The sequence below is a fragment of the Phasianus colchicus genome, chromosome 31 (genome assembly GCF_987193195.1).
Source record: "Phasianus colchicus chromosome 31, bPhaCol1.hap1.1, whole genome shotgun sequence".
NCBI classification, from domain to species: Eukaryota; Metazoa; Chordata; class Aves; order Galliformes; family Phasianidae; genus Phasianus; species Phasianus colchicus.
The window spans coordinates 3,630,826-3,649,661 of NC_143466.1; the positions used below are offsets into that span (position 1 = coordinate 3,630,826).

The 18,836-nt window shown below is 61.2% G+C and overlaps 3 protein-coding genes across 5 annotated transcripts; 2 read left to right on the top strand and 1 right to left on the bottom strand.

The window, feature by feature from the left end:
• Nucleotides 1-1,057: 1,057 nt before the first annotated feature.
• Nucleotides 1,058-6,424, top strand: LOC149914285 (leukocyte antigen CD37-like). Of its 2 annotated transcripts, XM_090127594.1 has the most exons (8): nt 1,058-1,159; nt 1,714-1,786; nt 2,307-2,431; nt 3,237-3,311; nt 4,224-4,331; nt 5,693-5,839; nt 5,936-6,019; nt 6,313-6,424. In XM_090127594.1, the coding sequence occupies exons 1-8, from the start codon at nt 1,094-1,096 to the stop codon at nt 6,361-6,363; spliced, it is 729 nt and encodes a 242-aa protein (XP_089983720.1). In that variant the 5' UTR covers nt 1,058-1,093; the 3' UTR covers nt 6,364-6,424. The 2 variants fall into 2 exon arrangements, with proteins under 2 accessions (XP_089983720.1, XP_089983721.1); XM_090127595.1 differs by lacking the exon at nt 3,237-3,311.
• A 321-nt stretch (nt 6,425-6,745) lies between these two features.
• Nucleotides 6,746-9,957, top strand: RPL28 (ribosomal protein L28). The gene is made up of 5 exons (XM_090127597.1): nt 6,746-6,844; nt 6,982-7,154; nt 8,157-8,280; nt 8,358-8,476; nt 9,833-9,957. Exons 2-5 carry the CDS (start codon nt 7,074-7,076, stop codon nt 9,923-9,925), a joined length of 417 nt encoding a protein of 138 aa, XP_089983723.1. The 5' UTR covers nt 6,746-6,844; nt 6,982-7,073; the 3' UTR covers nt 9,926-9,957.
• An 812-nt stretch (nt 9,958-10,769) lies between these two features.
• RCVRN (recoverin) lies at nt 10,770-18,695 on the bottom strand. Of its 2 annotated transcripts, XM_090127727.1 has the most exons (4): nt 18,297-18,695; nt 16,153-16,419; nt 12,812-12,923; nt 10,770-10,870 (listed from the first exon to the last, which is right to left on the bottom strand). In XM_090127727.1, the coding sequence occupies exons 1-4, from the start codon at nt 18,330-18,332 to the stop codon at nt 10,785-10,787; spliced, it is 501 nt and encodes a 166-aa protein (XP_089983853.1). In that variant the 5' UTR covers nt 18,333-18,695; the 3' UTR covers nt 10,770-10,784. The 2 variants fall into 2 exon arrangements, with proteins under 2 accessions (XP_089983853.1, XP_089983852.1); XM_090127726.1 differs by lacking the exon at nt 18,297-18,695 and having other exon boundaries at nt 16,153-16,581.
• Nucleotides 18,696-18,836: the final 141 nt, after the last annotated feature.

An 18,836-nucleotide genomic window follows, 5' to 3' on the forward strand; every position in this document is an offset into this window, starting at 1 on the left:
GCGGGGCTCTGTTTTGGGGCGAAAAGAGCGGATTTTGGGTCTCAGCCGAAAAACTCAGCTCCTCCCAAAAAACCCAGATTTGGGGCCGTGGCCAAACGCCGCAGAAACATTTTGTGTGGGGTTTTGGTTTTGTGGGTTTTTTGAGTGAAAAAAAGCCCAAATTTGGGCCTTTGTGAGGAAAAAGGGGGGGGGGAGGGGCTCAGTTCCTCTTTTTGGGGTAAAAAAAGGGAAATTTGGGGCTGCGCAGGGCGGTAATTTCAGATGTTGCTTCAGGTGCTAAAAGAGCCCACGGCGGCTCCAGCCCCATAATGGCCCCGTAGCACTGCCAGCCCCATAGCGGCCCTACAGTGGCCCTATAGCGGCCCCATAGCACACCCAGCCCCACAGCAGCCCCATAGTGGCTTCAGCCCTGTAGCACTGCCAGCCCCATAGCAGCCCTATAACGGCCCTATAGCCCTGCCAGCCCCATAGCGGCCCCGTAGCATATTCAGCTCCATAGCAGCCCCATTGTGGCTTCAGCCCCATAACACTCCCACCCCATAGCAGTCCCATAGCGGCCCCATAGCACACCCAGCCCCATAGTGGCCCCATAGTGGCTTCAGCCCCATAGCCCTGCGAGCCCCATAGCCAAATAGCAGCCCTATAATGGCCCTATAGCACTGCCAGCCCCATAGCAGCCCCCTAGCAGCCCTACAGTGGCCCCATATCACTGCCAGCCCCACAGCAGCCCCATAGTGGCTTCAGCCCCATAGCACTCTAAGCCCCATAGCCCCATAGCAGCCCTATAATGGCCCTATAGCACTGCCGGCCCCATAGCGGCCCCATAGCACACCCAGCCCCATAGCGGCCCCATAGCAGCCCTATAGTGGCTCCATAGCCCTGCCAGCCCCATAGCAGCCCCATAGCAGCCCTATAGCGGCCCCATAGCACACCCAGCCCCATAGCGGCCCCCCAGCGGCCCCACAGCCCGTCCCCTCTGCGGTCGCACCCCCAGCTCTCCCCCCCCGCCCCACTTCCGCCCCACCCCACACTTCCTGCCCCACAGCCGGCAGCGCCGTGGGGTTCAGCCCCCTTCCCCCCCCCCCCCCCAGCGATGGGTGCCTGCAGCTGCCTGGGGGCGGCCCGGGGGGCTCTGATCTGCATCAACATAGGGCTGGTGGTGAGGGGGGGCACTTGTGGGGCTGGTGGGGGGGTGGGGGGGCAGATGTGGGGCGGGGGGAGCACTTGTGGGGCTGGTGGTGGGGGGAGGCAGTTGTGGGGCTGAGAGGGGTGGGGGGGCATTTGTGGGGCTGGGGGCGGTGGGGAGGCTGTTGTGGGGCTGGTGGTGAAGGGGCACTTGTGGGGCTGGTGGGGAGGGGGGGAATTTGGGGGGTGGGGGGGACACTTATGGGGCTGAGGGGGGAAGTGACACACTTGTGGGGCTGAGGGGGGGGCACTTGTGGGGCTGGCGGTGAGGGGGGGCACTTGTGGGGCTGGGGAGGTGGGGAGGCAGTTGTGGGGCTGGGGGGTGGGGGGGACACTTATGGGGCTGAGGGGGGGAAATGACACACTTGTGGGGCTGGGGGGGGCAGTTGTGGGGCTGGTGGTGGAGGGGAGAGCTTGTGGGGATGGGGGGGGCACTTGTGGGGCAAAGAGGGGTGGAGGGGGGAACTTGTGGGGCTGAGAAGGGGACGCTTGTGGGGCCGCCCCCCAAGTCCTGCCCCACAACCGCAGGCGCTTGGCAGCGTTTTGCTGCCCCTCGGCTTCTGGATGCTGCTGGATGGGGAAGGCCTGGCCGTGCTGCTGGGTGAGACCCACGGCTGGGGGGCTGCCCCACTCCTGGGGGGCTCTGCCCCACACTTGTGTGGGGGATCTGCCCCACACTTATGGGGTCTCTGCCCCGCAATTGGGGGTCCCTGCCCCACACTTTTGGGGACCCTGCTCCACATTTGGGGGGATCTGCCCCGCGCTTCTGGGATCTCTGCCCCACACTTGGGGGTCCCTGCCCCACATTTGGAGGGCTCTGCCCCACACTTCTGGGGTCCCTGCCCCACACTTGGGGGTCCCTACCCTACACTTGGGGGTCTCTGCCGCACACTTATGGGGGGGATCTGCCCCACACTTCTGGGATCTCTGCCCCACACTTGGGGGTCCCTGCCCCACACTTACAGGTCTACTGCCCCACACTTGGGGGTCCCTGCCCCACACTTACAGGTCTACTGCCCCACACTTGGGGGTCTCTGCCCCACACTTGGGGGTCCCTGCCCCACACTTGGGGGTCTCCTGCCCCACACCTGTGGGGCGCTGACCGCCGCCCCCCGCTGCAGGACACCCGGTGCTGGCGCTGCAGCCCTGCTCCTACGTGTGCTGCGCCGCGGGGGCTCTGAGCGCTGCCATGGGGGCCCTGGGGGGGCTGGGGGCCCTCCGGGGGGCGCGGGCACCGCTGGGGGTGGTGAGTGGGGCGCCGTGGGGCGGGGTGTGGGGCTGGATGTGGGGCAGGGAGGTCGGGGTCTATGGGGCTGGGGGGCTGGGGGCCCTGCGGGGGGCGTGGGCTATGCTGGGGGTGGTGAGTGGGGCAGGATGTGGAGTGCTGTGGGGCTGGCTATGGGGCGCTATGGGGCTGGATGTAGGGCGCTACGGGGCTGGCTATGGGGCGCTATGGGGCTGTGGGGTGCTATGGGGCTGGATGTGGGGTGCTACGGGGCTGGCTATGGGGTTGGCTATGGGGCTGTGGGGCGCTATGGGGTGGGATATGGGGTGCTCTGGGGCTGGAGGTGGGGCGCTATGGGGCTGGCAGTGGGATGCTATGGGGCTGTGGGGCGCTATGGGGCTGGATGTAGGGTGCTATGGGGCTGGCTATGGGGTTGGCTATGGGGCTGTGGGGCGCTATGGGGCTGGATGTGGGGTGCTATGGGGCTGGCTATGAGGTGCTATGTGGCACTATGGGACACTGTGGGGCTGGATGTGGGGTGCTATGGGGTGGGATATGGGGCTGGATGTGGGGCGCTATGGGGTGCTATGGGGCTGGATGTGGGGCGTTATGGGGCTGGATGTGGGGCACTATGGGGCTGGATGTGGGGTGCTGTGGGGCTGGATGTGGGGTGCTGTGGGGTGCTATGGGGCTGGATGTGGGGCGCTATGGGGTTGGATGTGGGGTGCTGTGGGGCTGGATGTGGGGCGCTATGGGGCGGGATGTGGGGCGCTATGGGGCAGGATGTGGGGCGCTGTGGGGCTGAGCCGCCCCCCTCCGCCCGCAGTTCGCGGTGCTGCTGCTGCTGCTGCTGCTGGCACAGGTGGTGCTGGGGGTGATGGCCTACACACAGCGCAGCGCCGTGAGTGGGGCAGATGGGCTGTGGGGCGGGACGTGTGGGGCAGGGAGGTGTGGGGCACAGCACTGTGGGGCGGGGAGCTGTGGGGTGGGGAGGTGTGGGGCACAGCACTGTGGGGCGGGGAGCTGTGGGGCAGGGAGGTGTGGGGCACAGCACTGTGGGGCAGGGAGGTGTGGGTCACTCTATGGGTCCCAGTGCCGTGGGTCAGAGGCCTATGGGAGCCAACGCTGTGGGTCCCGGCACAGTGGGTCTCTATGGGCCGCTATGGGTCTCTGTGGGTCCCTATGGAGCCTATGGGTCTCTGTGGGTTCTTGCAGGGACTCTATGGGGCCTCCGTGGGTCTTTATGGGGCTCTAAAGGTTTCCTATGGGATCTCCAAGGGTCCCTATGGGTCTTCATGGTTTCCTATGGGGCACAGTGGGTCTCTATGGGTCTTTAGACTTCTATGGGGTCTCTATGTGTTTCTATGATTCTTTATGGGGTCCTTACGTGTCTCTATGGGGTATCTGTGGGTCTCTATGGGGTCCTTGTGGGTCCCTATGGGTCTCTATGGGGCCTCTGTGGGTCTTTGTGGGTTCCTATGGGTCTTTATGGGTCTCTGTGGGTCTCTATGGGTCTCTGTGGGTCTCCATGGGCCCCTATGGGTCTCCATGCCTTCCTATGGGGCACAATGGGTCTTCATGCGTCTCTACGGGTCCCTATGGGTCCCTATGGGTCCCTATGGGTCTCTTTGTGTCTGTATGGCGTCCCTTTGTGTCCCCATGGGGTCTCTATGGGGTCTTCATGTGGACGTTGTGTCCTTTTGTGTCCCTACGTGTCCCTGTGTGTCCCTATCCGTCCCCATACCTGTCTGTGTGTCCCTGCCCCACAACCGCCCCATAACCGCCCCATAACCGCCCCATAACCGCCCCCCAGCTGTGGTGGCGGCTGGGCTCCCAGGCGCAGCAGCAGATCCGCGGTTACCCCACGGCGGGGGGGGCAGCGAGCGCCGCACAGCGCGGGTGGGACGCCCTGCAGCTCCAGGTCTGCTCTGCCCCACACCTGCCCCATAGCTGCCCCATAGATACCACATAGCTGCCCCATAGCTGCCCCATAACTGCCCCACAACTGCCCCACAGCTGCCCCATAACTGCCCCACGCCTGCCCCATAGCTGCCCCATAGATACCACATAGCTGCCCCATGGCTGCCCCATAGCTGCCCCATAACTGCCCCACACCTGCCCCATAACTGCCCCACAGCTGCCCCACACCTGCCCCATAGCTACCCCATAACTGCCCCACACCTGCCCCATAGCTGCCCCATAGGTGCCACATAGCTGCCCCATAGCCACCCCATAGCTGCCCCACAGCTGCCCCATAGCTGCCCCATAACTGCTCCACTGCTGCCCCATAGCTGTCCCACTGCTGCCCCATAACTGCCCCACAGCTGCCCCACTGCTGCCCCATAGCTGCCTCACACCTGCCCCACAGCTGCCCCATAACTGCCCCATAACTGCCCCTTAGCTGCCCCATAACTGCTCCACTGCTGCCCCATAGCTGCCCCACAGCTGCCCCACAGCTGCCCCATAGCTGCCTCCTTGCACCCCATGTCTGCCCCACAACTCCCCCAGATCTGTCCTTCTGCACCCCATATGGCACACTCCATAACTGCCCCATAGCGCCCCATAACTGCCCCACAGTGCCCCATAACCACACCACATCACCCCATAACCACCCATAGCACCCCACAACCACCCCCATCACCCCATAACCGCCCCACATCACCCCATAACCACCCCATAGTGCCCCACAACCACCCCACATCACCCCATAACCACCCCACAACACCCCATAACTGCCCCACATCTCCCCATAACTACCCCACAGTGCCCCATAACCACCCATAGCACCCCATAACCGCCCCACATCACCCCATAACCACCCCATAGTGCCCCACAACCACCCCACATCACCCCATAACCACCCCACAACACCCCATAACTGCCCCACATCTCCCCATAACTACCCCACAGTGCCCCATAACCACCCATAGCACCCCATAACCGCCCCACATCACCCCATAACCACCCCATAGTGCCCCACAACCACCCCACATCACCCCATAACCACCCCACAACACCCCATAACTGCCCCACATCTCCCCATAACTACCCCACAGTGCCCCATAACCACCCATAGCACCCCATAACCACCCCACGTCACCCCATAACCACCCCACACCACCCCATAACCACCCATAGTGCCCCATAACCACCCCATAGCACCCCATAACTGCCCCACATCACCCCACAACCACCCCATAGCGCCCCATAACCACCCCACATCACCCCATAACCGCCCCACATCACCCCATAACCCCCCATAACCCCCCTGTTGCCCCCCAGCTCTCGTGCTGCGGTTGGTTCTCCCCCCAGGACTGGACGCCCCCCCCCGCCTGTTCCTGCTTTCCGCCCCACAGCCGCCCCACGGCTCTGACCCCTCTGCCCCACGGCCGCTGCCCCACAGCGCCCCCCGGGGACGCCTACAGCAGGGTAAGGGGGGGAGGTGACGTTGGGGGGGGGGTCGCCGTGCTGCTGCCCCACATATGGGGGTGACCGCCGTGCCCCCCCCCTACCTCTGCCCCATAGGGCTGCATGCAGAGCGCCCGCCTGTGGGTCAGGGAGAACCTCGTGGCCATCGTGGGGGGAGGCGTCGGGATCGGCCTGGCGGAGGTGGGGCACTTGGGGGGCAGCTGGGGCTGCAGGGGGCACTTGGGGGTGTGGGGGGAAGCTGGGGGCATTCTGGGGTCGCTTGGGGGGCAGCTGGGCACTTGTGGGGCAGATGTGGGGCACTTGTGGGTCGCTTATGGGGCGGCTGTGGGGCACACGGGGATCGCTGGGGGAGGACACTGATGGGGCGGATGTGTGGCACGGGGGGGCGGAAGTGGGGCGGAAGTGGGCGCAATGCGTCACTTCCGGCTCCGCCCGAGACGGAGGGGGGTCCTGACGGGCGGGGCTGCCCGCAGCTGTGCCTGCTGCTGTTGGCCGCCTTCGTGCTGCGCGGCCTGGGGCCCTGAGCGCCGCGGGAACAGCGCCGGGACACCGAGAGACCGCCAATAAACTGCCGTTAATTACCGAGCGCTGATTATCCGATCGATAATTAATGAACGAAACGGTGGCGCGCCGAAGCCCCTCGCGCTTCGTGCCTCAGGAGAAGAGCGGGAAAGCCGAGCGCGGCCGGAAAGACCCGGAGGGCCCTTCCGAACAGCGGCGGAAATGGCCGAACGCTGAGGGAGGTGGGAGGGGCTGAGGAGGCAATGAGGATTGGTAGAAGGAAGGGGGCGGGGCTTGTTGGCGAAGAGCGGGGATTGGTGGAGACGAGCAGAGAGGGGCGGGTTTTTACGATCGGAGGGCGGAGATTGCCGAAGACAGACGGAGATTTCCGAAACGCGGGCGAGGATTGCCGAACGGAGACCGGAAGTCTCCGAACGGAGGGTGTCTTGGCCGGAACCGCCCATTGAAAGCTCTTTCCGCTTCCGGCGGTGGAGGAGAGCGGAGGTACCGCGTGGAGCTCCGGGCGCGGCGGGGCCGTAACCGAGCCCCGGGGGGGCGGGGGGCTTTGGGAGGGGCTTCGGGCTGCCCCGCGTTACCGCACAGCCCCCGCGTTACCCCTCAGGTCGCGTTTTGCCCCGTAGGTCTCGTCGAGCCGTTCGGATTCCGGTAGGCCCCGTAGGCCGCAGCGAAGCCGGGACCCACAGTAGGAGCCCCTGCCGCCCTCCGCAGCGCCATGTCGGCCCACCTGCAGTGGATGGTGGTGCGGAACTGTTCGAGTTTCCTCATCAAACGGAACCACCAGACCTACAGCACTGTGAGCGCGGAGCCACGTCGATCTTTTCTATTCCCCTTCCAGGACTTTTCAGACCCACCCGGATCCTTCAGAGCCCCCATTGTCCCCCCAGGGACCCCCGCGGTCCCCCGTTACTACTTTAAGCCACACCAGAACCCTTCGAAGCCTCGTGGATCCCCCCCCAGACCCCCATTTCCCACCCTCCTGCCTCCCCAGGACCCCCATAACCCCCCATTCGCCCCCCCAGGACCCCTATAAGCCCCCTAGGACCCCCATAACCCCCCATTTCTGCTCCCTAGACCCCATTTTCCCCCCCCCAAGAACCCCCATAAGCCCCTCAGGTCCCCCATAACCCCCAATTTCCCTCCTAGGATCCCCATAATGTTTCCAGGTCCCCCATAATCCCCTCCAGGACCCCCACAACCACCCCAGGTCCCCTACAACCCCCCATTTCCCCCCCATAAGCACCCCCACGGACCCCCATAAGCACCCCAGGTCCCCCATAAGCCCTCCATTTCCCCACCCAGGACCCCCATAAGCCTCCTAGGACCCCCATAACGCCCCATTTTCTCCCCCCAGGACCCCCAAGAACCCCCATAAGCCCCTTAGGTTCCCCATAAGACCCCCATAAGCCCCTCAGGTCCCCCATAACCCCCCATTTTCTCCCCCCAGGACCCCCAAGAACCCCCCTAAGCCCCTTAGGTTCCCCATAAGACCCCCATAAGCCTCCTAGGACCCCCATGACCCCCCATTTTCTCCCCCCAGGACCCCCAAGAACCCCCATAAGCCCCTTAGGTTCCCCATAAGACCCCCATAAGCCCCTCAGGTCCCCCATAACCCCCCATCTCCCCCCCCAGGACCCCCAAGAACCCCTATAAGCCCCTTAGGTTCCCCATAAGACCCCCATAAGCCTCCTAGGACCCCCATGACCCCCCATTTTCTCCCCCCAGGACCCCCAAGAACCCCCATAAGCCCCTTAGGTTCCCCATAAGACCCCCCTAACCCCCATTTCCCCCCCCCCAGGAACCCAACAACCTGAAATCCCGCAACTCCTTCCGTTACAACGGCTTGATCCACCGCAAGACCCTGGGGGTCGAACCGGCTCCAGATGGCAAAGGGGTGCTGGTGGTCCTCAAGAAACGCTCAGGTTTGTTCCCCTCACCCCTTGGGGGGGGTCTTTAAGCCCCCTCCCCGTTTATTAACCCCTAAATTTGTGGTCTGTAGGGCAACGTAAGCCTGCAGCCTCTTATGACCGCATCACCATCCGGCGCAACGCCCGCGCCACGCTCAGCAGCCTGAGGCACGTGGTGAGGAAGAACAGATACAGACCCGACCTGAGGATGGTGAGGGGGCTTCTGGGGGGTTTGGGGTGGATATTGGGGAGTTTGGGGGGCTTGAGGGGGATATGGGGGGGTTTGGAGGGGATTTTGGGGGGTTTGGAGGGGATTTTGGGGGGTTTGGAGGGAATGTTGGGGGATATGAGGGGGTTGGAGGGGATATTGAGGGGTTTTGGGGGGGTTTGGGGTGGATATTGGGGAGTTTGTGGGGGTTGAGGGGGATATTGGGGGGTGTGAAGGGGATATTGGGGGGTTGAGGGGGATTCTGGGGGGTTTGAGGGGTTTGGGGTGGATATTGGGGAGTTTGGGGGGCGTATGGGGGGGTTGAGGGGGATATTGGGGGGTTGGAGGGGATATTGGGGGGTTTGGGGGGGATTCTGGGGGGTTTGGAAGGATATTGGGGGGTTGGGGGATATGGGGGGGTTTGAAGGGGATATTGGGGGGTTGAAGGCGGATTCTGGGGGAGTTTGGGGGGGATATTGGGGGTTTTGGGGGGGATTCTGGGGGGTTTGGGGTGGATATTGGGGAGTTTGGGGGGCGTTCGGGGGGATTGAGGGGGATATTGGGTTGGAGGTGATATTGGGGGGTTTTGGGGGGCTATGGGGGGGTGAGGGAGGATTCTGGGGGATATGAGGGGAGTTTGGGGGGGATATGGGGGGGTTGAGGGTAATATGCGGGGTTTTGGGGGGATATTGGCGGGTTTGAGGGGGATATGGGGGGCTTCAGGGGGGATATTGGGGGAGTTTGGGTGGGATATGGGGGGGTCAAGGGGGATATTGGGGGTTTTGGGGATGGATATTGGGGGTTTGGAAGGGATGTGGGGGGTTTGGGGGGGATATTGGGGGTTGGAGGGAATATTGGGTTTGATGGGGGGGTGTTGGGGGGCTGAAGGGGGATTCTGGGGGGTCTGCAGGGGATATTGGGGATTTGGGGTGGATATTGGGGGAGTTTAGGGGGATTTTGGGGGGATGCTGGGGGGCATGAGGGGAATATGGGGTTTTGGGGGGGATATTGGGGGGGATACCGGGGATATGGTGGGGCTTGGGGGGATATTGGGGGGGAAATGGGATGTCGGGGGGATTGGGGGGGGTGTAGGGGGAGATAATAGGGGCTGGGGGGGATTTTGTGGGGCTGGGGGGGGATATGGGGGGCACGTTAGGGGTTATTGGGGGAGGACATTGGGGGCTTGTGAGTAGACATAGGAGATGGGGGGTTGTTGGGGGGTCTCATGGGGGCTTTATGGGTTGTTGAGGGGTTTGTGGGGTTTTGGAGGCGTCAGGTTTGGGGTCTTCGCTGCCCCCCCCCCATTATTGTTGCTCGATCTCTCGGGCGCCCCCTAACGGCCACCCCTCGCAATTGCAGGCGGCTCTGCGCCGCGCCAGCGCCATTTTGCGCAGCCAGCGCCCTCTGCTGGTCAGGAAGAAACGCGCGCGGGCGGCCAAAGCGGCGCAGTGAGCGGAGAGCCGGAATAAACGGGGCTGAGATCACGTGGTCCTGTGCGTCATTGTGGGGGGGCGGGGCGTCGCGATCACGTGGTCGCGTGCGTCGTTGGGGCGGGGCGTTGTGGGTCACGTGGTCGCGTGCGGGGCGTCAGAATCACGTGGTCCTGTGCGTCGTTGGGGGGAAGCGGGGCGTTGCGATCACGTGGTTTGTCATTGGAGCGTCGGGATCACGTGGTGTGGCGTTGGGGGCGGGGCTAAGATCACGTGGCCGCCTGATTGATTGGGGGGGCACTGGGACCCCGCCCCCATTTAAAGCTCCTCCCACTGACGGCATTTTGGGACCCCCCCCCATTTTGGGACCCCACCCACAATTTTAGGACCACCCCAATTTTGGGACCCCCCCCATTATTTCTGGACCCCCCCCCAATTTTGAGACCCCCCCCAATTTCGGGACCCCCCCCATTTTGAGACCCCCACCCCCAATTTTGGGACCCCCCCTCATTTTTGGAACCCCCCCCCCATTATTTTTGGACCCCCCCCATTTTGAGCCCCCCCCCAATTTTAGGACCCCCCCCAATATTGAGACCCCCCCCCAATTTTGGAAACCCCCCCATTATTTCTGGACCCCCCCCAATTTTGGGACCCCCCCATTTTGAGACCCCCCCAATTTTGGGACCCCCCCCCCAATTCCCCCCCCACTCACACACCCAACCCATTCATCACCATCACTTTATTACCCCCCCCCCCACTAATTAACCCCCGATAATCACCTAATAACCCCCCCGATCAATTAACCACCCCCCTCATTAATTAATTAACCCCCCGGGGGGGGGGATCTCAGCGCCCCCCCCCCATTTTGCGCCCCCCCCCCATTATTTCTTGGGCTCGTATTGGATGAGCCGCATGATGGCGTCGTTCTTCATCACCCCGTCGATGAATTCGCCCTCGGCGATCTTATCTGTTAATTAATTAACGCTAATTAACGGCGGGGGGGGTGGTAACGAGCTGGGGGGGGGGCGGGGGGGGCGGTAATTAAGCGGTAATTGGAGGGGGGGGGGGGGGATGGGAGGAGTTGATGAGGGGTGGGAGGGGTGGGGGTAATTAATGAGTTAGGGGGGTAATTAGTTAATTAGGGGGGTGATTAATTAGTTGGGGTCGTTGATGAGTTGGGGGGGGTTGCTAATTAGGGAAGGAGGCAGTTAATTAGTGGGGGGGTAATGGGGGCAAGGGGGTCGGTAGGGGATGGAGTAATTAGTGGGGATAATTAATGAGCTTGTCGTTAATTAGTGAGCGGGGTGGTCGTTGATGAGCAGGGGGGGTCATAATTAGCTGGGGGGGTCTTAATTGGGGTCGTTTGTAATTAGTGAAGGGGGTAATTGGGGGGGGGGAAGGTTGGGAGAGAATTGGGGGCATTGGGGTAATTATTGGGTCATTAATAGCAGCTCGTTAATTAACGATGGGGGGGGTTGGTAATGAGCTGCGGAGGTCGTTAATTAGCTGGGGGGTCGTTAATTAGCTGGGGATGGTAATTAAGTAGCAAAGGGGGTAATTGGGGGTGGGAGGGGTTGATGAGGAATGGGAGCGCTGGGGGTAATTAATTAATTGGGGGGTGATTCATTAGTTGGGGTCATTAATTAGCGGGGGGGTTGCTAATTAGGGATGCAGTTAATTGGGGGGGGCTCCTCATTTGGGGCTGAATTCGCCATTTTTGGGGCCCATTTTGGGGTGAATTCGGGCGATTTTGGGGCTCATTTTTGGGGCCTCATTTTGGGGTAAAATCCCCCATTTTTGGGTCTCAGTTTTGGGCTGAATTCGGCCGTTTTTGGCTCTCAGTTCTGGGCCCCATTTTGGGCTGAATTCCCCCATTTTCGGGCCCCATTTTGGGCTGAATTTGGCCGTTTTTGGGTCTCAGTTCCGAGCCCCGTTTTGGGTTCAATTCCCCCATTTTTGGGGCCCCGTTTTGGGCTGAATTTCCTCGTTTTTGGCTCTCAGTTTCGGGCCCCATTTGGGGCCGAATTCCCCCATTTTCAGGTCTCATTTTGGGTTGAATTCCTCCATTTTCGGGTCCCATTTTGGGCTGAATTCCACCTTTTTTGGCTCTCAGTTTTGGGCCCTGATTTGGGCTGAATTCCCCCATTTTTGGGCCCCGTTTTGGGCTGAATTCCCTCGTTTTTGGCTCTGAGTTTCGGGCCCCGTTTTGGGCTGAATTCCCCCATTTTCAGGTCTCATTTTGGGTTCAATTCCTCCATTTACGGGTCCCATTTTGGGCTGAATTCCCCCATTTTTGGCTCTCAGTTCCAGGCCTCATTTTGGGTTGAATTCCCTCATTTTCAGTTCCCATTTTGGGCTGAATTTGGGAGATTTCAGGTCCCATTTTGGGCTCTCAGTTCCGGGTCCCATTTTGGGCTGAGTTCCCCCCTTTTCGGCCCCGTTTTGGGCTGAATTCTGCTGTTTTTGGCTCTCAGTTTTGGGCCCTGATTTGGGCTGAATTCCCCCATTTTCAGGCCCCGTTTTGGGCTGAATTCCCCCATTTCTGGGGCCCTGTTTTGGGCAGAATTCCCCCGTTTTTGGCTCTGGGTTTCGTGCCCCATTTTGGGCTGAATTCCCCCATTTTGGGCTCTCAGTTCCAGGCCCCGTTTTGGGCAGAATTCCCCCGTTTTCGGGCCCCGTTTTGGGCAGAATTCCCCCGTTTTCGGGCCCCGTTTTGGGCAGAATTCCCCCATTTTCGGGCCCCGTTTTGGGCAGAATTCCCCCGTTTTCAGGCCCCGTTTTGGGCAGAATTCCGCCGTTTTCAGGCCCCGTTTTGGGCTGAATTCCCCCATTTTCAGGCCCCGTTTTGGGCTGAATTCCCCCGTTTTCAGGCCCCGTTTTGGGCTGAATTCCCCCGTTTTCAGCTCACCGTTCTCCCCCTTGTTGAAGAAGGCCCACAGTTTGTCGGCCCGTTTCTGAGGGCTGTTCTCGTCCTCCGGCAGCTGCAGCCGCTCCTCCTCAGGGATCATCTTAAAGATGGCCTGCGGGCATCCCATAATGAGCCCACATCCCATAATGAGCCCACATCCCATAGTGATCCTATACATCCCATAATGAGCCCACATCCCATAATGAGCCCACATCCCATAGTGACCCCACATCCCATAATGAGCCCACATCCCATAGTGATCCTATACATCCCATAATGAGCCCACATCCCATAGTGATCCTATACATCCCATAATGAGCCCACATCCCATAATGAGCCCACATCCCATAATGAGCCCACATCCCATAATGAGCCCACATCCCATAGTGAGCCCACATCCCATAATGAGCCCACATCCCGTAATGAGCCCACATCCCATAGTGAGCCCACATCCCATAATGAGCCCACATCCCATAGTGACCCCACATCCCATAATGAGCCCACATCCCATAGTGACCCCACATCCCATAATGAGCCCACATCCCATAATGAGCCCACATCCCATAGTGAGCCCACATCCCATAATGATCCTATACATCCCATGGTGATCCCATACATCCCATAATAACCCATGGATCCCATAGCAACCCCATGGATCCCATAATGACCCACAGATCCCATATTAACCCCATAGATCCCATAGCAACCCCATAGATCCTATAATAACCCCACAAATCCCATAATAACCCATGGATCCCATAATGACCCCACAGATCCCATAGCAACCCCACAGACCCCATACATCCCATAACCACCCCGTAGTGACCCCATGATGACCCCATAGAACCCCATGGATCCCATAACCACCCCATAGATCCCACAGATCCCATAATAACCCCATAATCGCCCCGTAACCACCCCATAGATCCCATAGATCCCATAATAACCCCATAATCACCCCATAACCACCCCATAGATCCCCACAGATCCCATAATAACCCCATAATCGCCCCGTAACCACCCCATAGATCCCATAGATCCCATAACCACCCCACAGATCCCATAACCACCCCATAGATCCCATAACCGCCCCATAGATCCCATAGATCCCATAACCACCCCATAGCCCCATAACCGCCCCATAGATCCCATAACCACCCCATAGATCCCATAACCGCCCCATAGATCCCATAGATCCCATAACCACCCCATAGATCCCATAACCGCCCCATAGATCCCATAACCACCCCATAGATCCCATAACCGCCCCATAACCACCCCATAGATCCCATAACCGCCCCATAGATCCCATAACCGCCCCATAACCACCCCATAGATCCCATAACCGCCCCATAGCCCCATAACCACCCCACAGATCGGGTTCTGCTGCCCCACATCCCCCCCCAAAGCTGCTTTGCCCCACGTGACCCCGCACAGCTCAGCCCCCCCCGTTGATTTTTCCATGGCGGATTACCGGGGTTAATTACCTTAATTAATTAAGGCCGAGGGGGGAACTCTGCCCTACAGATCCCTGACCCCAAAGATCCTCCGCCCCATGGACCCCATAGACCCAGCTGGGCCCCACAGCGCCCCCTGGCGGCCATTCACCATAACGACCTCCAGCACCCCATAGAGCCCCATAGAGCCCCATAGACACTCCACACACAGCGCCCCCTGGCGGCCACTCACCATAATGACCCCCATAGAGCCCCATAGATCCTCACAGCGCCCCCTAGCGGCCATTCACGATAATGACCTCCAGCATCCCAATGGAGCCCCATAGAGCCCCATTCACAGCGCCCCCTGGCGGCCATTCACCATAACGACCTCCAGCACCCCCATAGTGACCCCCATAGAGCCCCATAGACCCTCACAGCGCCCGCTGGCGGCCATTCACCACAACGACCTCCAGCAGCCCCATAGAGCCCCATAGACCCCCCTTCACAGCGCCTCCTAGCGGCCATTCACCATAATGACCCCCATAGAGCCCCATAGAGCCCCCCTTTCACAGCGCCCCTTAGCGGCCATTCACCACAACGACCTCCAGCACCCCCATAGATCCCCCCCCTTTCACAGCGCCCCCTGGCGGCCATGCTCCATAATGACCCTATAGAGCCCCATAGAGTGCCATAGATCCTCACAGCGCCCCCTGGCGGCCTGCACCACAATGACCTCCAGCACCCCCATAAACCCCCCATAGAGCCCCATTCACATCGCCCCCTAGCGACCATTCACGATAATGACCTCCAGCACCGCCATAAACCCCCATCGATTCCCCCTTCACAGCGCCTCCTAGCGGCCATGCACCATAATGACCCCCATAGAGCCCCATAGATCCTCACAGCGCCCCCTGGCGGCCTGCACCACAATGACCCCCATAGACCCCCATAAACCCCCCATAGAGCCCCCTTCGCAGCGCCCCCTAGCGGCCATTCACCATAATGACCCCCATAGAGCCCCATAGATCCTCACAGCGCCCCCTGGCGGCCATGCACCACAATGACCTCCAGCACCCCCATAAGCCCCCATAGAGCCCCATTCACAGCGCCCCCTAGCGGCCATTCACCATAATGACCCCCATAGAGCCCCATAGATCCTCACAGCGCCCCCTGGCGGCCACTCACCACAACGACCTCCAGCACCCCATAGAGCCCCATAGAGGCCCCCTTCACAGCGCCCCCTAGCGACCTTTCACGATAATGACCTCCAGCATCCCCATAGAGCCCCATAGATCCCCCCCTTTCACAGCGCCCCCTAGCGGCCATGCACTATAATGACCTCCAGCACCCCCATAGAGCCCCATAGAGACCCCCTTTCACAGCGCCCCCTAGCGGCCATTCACCACAATGACCTCCAGCACCCCCATAGAGCCTCCGTAGACCGCCCTTCACAGCGCCCCCTAGCGGCCATGCTCCATAATGACCCCCATAGAGCCCCATAGACCCCCCTTCACAGCGCCTCCTAGCGGCCATTCACCATAATGACCCCCATAGACCCCAATAGAGCCCCATAGATCCTCACAGCGCCCCCTGGCGGCCATGCTCCATAATGACCTCCAGCAGCCCCATAGAGCCCCATAGGCCCCCATAGACACCCCACACACAGCGCCCCCTGGCGGCCATGAACCACAATGACCTCCAGCACCCCATAGAGCCCCCATAGAGCCCCATTCACAGCGCCCCCTAGCGGCCATGCACTCTAATGACCCCATAGAGCCCCATAGAGCCCCATAGACCCTCACAGCGCCCCCTGGCGGCCACTCACCACAACGACCTCCAGCACCCCATAGAGACCCCCACAACCCCCCCCCCCCGCGCCCCCAGCCCCCCCCAGAACCTCACCGTGATGATCTCCAGCACCTCGCTCTTGCTGACCTCCCCGTTACGATCCACGTCGAAGAGGGAGAAAGCCCACTCGAGTTTCAGGTGGGTTTTCCCGGACGAGGTGAGGTGCAGGGCGATGATGTACTCCCTAAAATCCAACGTGCCGTCGTCGTTGGTGTCGAAGCTCCTGAAGACGTGGCGGGCGTAGCCTTGGGGATCCGAATTGGGGAAGAAATTGCTGTAAATCCGTTCGAATTCGTCGCGGCGGATGCGGCCATCGGGGCACTGGCGTTGGAATCCGTCGTACCAACGGCTCAGCTCCTCCTCCGTGTAACGCGTGGAGGCACGGAGTTCTTGGAGGACCTCGCGGGATAGAGCGCCGCTGCGGCTGTTCCCCATGGTGGGAGTGTGGGGGATTGTGGGGGGAGCGGGGTTATATGGGGGGATTATAGGAGGGGGGTGGGATTATATGGGCAGGGGGTGGGGTTGTGGGATTATGGGGGGGCTGGGGGGGTGGGGAGGGGGTGGGTGGGGTTATATGGGGAGGGGGGGTTACATGGGGGGTGGGGCTATGGGGGGAGTGGGCTCAGCTCGTCCTATGTGCAATGCGTGGAGCAGTAGAGTTGTTGGAGGACTTGGCGGGATAGAGCGGCACTGCGGCTGTTCCCCATGGTGGGAACATAGCGGGGTTATATGGGGGGATTATGGGGGGGTGATGGGATTATATGGGCTGGGGGTGGGGTTGTGGGATTATGGGGGGGCTGGGGGGGTGGGGAGGAGGTGGGTGGGGTTATATGGGGAGGGGGGGTTACATGGGGGGTGGGGCTATGGGGGGAGTGGGCTCAGCTCGTCCTATGTGCAATGCGTGGAGCAGTAGAGTTCTTGGAGGACCTTGCAGGATAGAGCGGCACTGCGGCTGTTCCCCATGGTGGGAGCATAGCGGGGTTATATGGGGGATTATGGGGGGGTGATGGGATTATATGGGCTGGGGGTGGGGTTGTGGGATTATGGGGGGGCTGGGGGGGTGGGGAGGGGGTGGGTGGGGTTATATGGGGAGGGGGGGTTACATGGAAAGGGGGGTTATATGGGGGGTGGGGTTATTGGGGGTGTGGGCTCAGCTCCTCCTATGTGCAATGCGTGGAGCAGTAGAGTTCTTGGAGGACTTGGCGGGATAGAGCGGCGCTGCGGCTGCTCCCCATGGTGGGGGATTGTGGGGGGAGCGGGGTTATATGGGGGGATTATGGGGGGGGTGATGGGGTGATGGGGGGAGGGGACGTGGGGGGGTGGGGTTATATGGGGGGGTATGGGAGGGGGATTATGGGGGTGGGGTTTATATGGGGAGGGGGTAATAGGGGGGTTATGTGGGGGGTGGGGTTTTGGGGGGGTGAGGTGGGAGGGAGGAGTGGGGTTATATGGGCGGCTGTGGGGGATTGGGGTTATGGGATTATGGGGGGTGGGGTTATGGGATTGTGGGGGGGTGGGGGGGTAATGGGATTATGGGGGGAGGGGTCTTGGGGGGGGGGATTATATGGGGTGGGTGGGGTTATAGGGGGAGGAGGGTGATGGGATTCTGTGGGGGGAGTCATGGGGAGGGGGTGGGGTTATGGGGGGGGGGGTGAAAGGGGGCGGGGATCTATGGGGGGGTTCTGTGGGGGGGGGTTTGTGTGGCCCAATGGGTTCGGTGGAGCAGCGGAGTTGTTGGAGGACTTGGTGGGTAGAGCGGCGCTGCGGCTGCTCCCCATGGTGGGAGTGGGGGGGGGGGGGGTTATATGGGGGGATTATGGGGGGGCTGTGGGGGTGGGGAGGGAGGGGGTGGGGTTGTGGGGGGCGGGGTCGTGGGGGGGGTTATAGGGGGTGATGGGGGGTTTATGGGGGGGGTCGTGGGGTGTTAAGCGTCTCCCATTGGGTGCAGTGGGACTTAATTAGACATTAATTAATTGGGACCCTCCCCCCCCCCCCCGCCCCCAGGTCTCACTCCCACAGTGGCATTGCCACCCCCCCCCCGCAGTTAATAAATTAATAGGGACCCTCTTATGTCAGCCACTAATTAATAGCTGCCCCATAGCGTCCATTAATTAACAGCCCCCCCCCCCCGCAAAACGTCTATTAATAACCCCCCCCCCCCCCTTACGTAATTAACCCCGTTAGCGCTCCTTAATCACCGGCACGCGCGGGGGACCAACAGATGGCGGCCTCATTAGCGCGGATGAACGTCGGGGTTAATTAATCATCATTAATTAGGGCCGAGCGGAGGGGGTGGGGGGGGGGGGGGCAGGAATGAATCTCCTCCCCCTCCCATCGGGGAGAGGCGCTGCGAGCTCTGATTGGCTGAGCGGCACCGACCACAACTCCCATCGTCCTTTGCGGCGCCGCGCGTTAGCGGCGGGCGGGACACGGCCGCGGGGCATCATGGGAAAGCGAGCTCCGATTGGTTGAGATGCGCAATGACGCGGGGGTGAATACAACTCCCGTCGTCCTTTGTGGCACGGCCGCGGGGTATCATGGGGATGTGAGCTCTGATTGGCTGAGCGGCACTAACCACATCTCCCGTCGTCCTTTGCGGCACGGCCGCGCGTTGGCGACAAGCAAGGCGCGGCCGCGAGGCGTGATGGGAAAGCGAGTTCTGAGCGGAAGCGGGCTTTAAATTTATTTGGGAGGGGGTAAGGGGGGTGTTTTTAATGATGGCCCCCCCCCTTAAAGAA

Bases quoted from the DNA above. Each gene is read 5' to 3' on its own strand.
- LOC149914285 (XM_090127594.1), top strand. From the start codon at position 1,094: ATGGGTGCCTGCAGCTGCCTGGGGGCGGCCCGGGGGGCTCTGATCTGC. The intron at 3,312-4,223 runs GTGAGTGGGGCA...ACCGCCCCCCAG, and splicing joins CCTACACACAGCGCAGCGCC to CTGTGGTGGCGGCTGGGCTC. The intron at 4,332-5,692 runs GTCTGCTCTGCC...GTTGCCCCCCAG, and splicing joins GGGACGCCCTGCAGCTCCAG to CTCTCGTGCTGCGGTTGGTT.
- RPL28 (XM_090127597.1), top strand. From the start codon at position 7,074: ATGTCGGCCCACCTGCAGTGGATGGTGGTGCGGAACTGTTCGAGTTTC. The intron at 7,155-8,156 runs GTGAGCGCGGAG...CCCCCCCCCCAG, and splicing joins ACCACCAGACCTACAGCACT to GAACCCAACAACCTGAAATC. The intron at 8,477-9,832 runs GTGAGGGGGCTT...TCGCAATTGCAG, and splicing joins ACAGACCCGACCTGAGGATG to GCGGCTCTGCGCCGCGCCAG.
- RCVRN (XM_090127726.1), bottom strand. From the start codon at position 16,533: ATGGGGAACAGCCGCAGCGGCGCTCTATCCCGCGAGGTCCTCCAAGAA. The intron at 12,924-16,152 runs GTGAGGTTCTGG...GGATGCCCGCAG, and splicing joins AGGTGCTGGAGATCATCACG to GCCATCTTTAAGATGATCCC. The intron at 10,871-12,811 runs GTGAGCTGAAAA...ATTAATTAACAG, and splicing joins CTTCAACAAGGGGGAGAACG to ATAAGATCGCCGAGGGCGAA.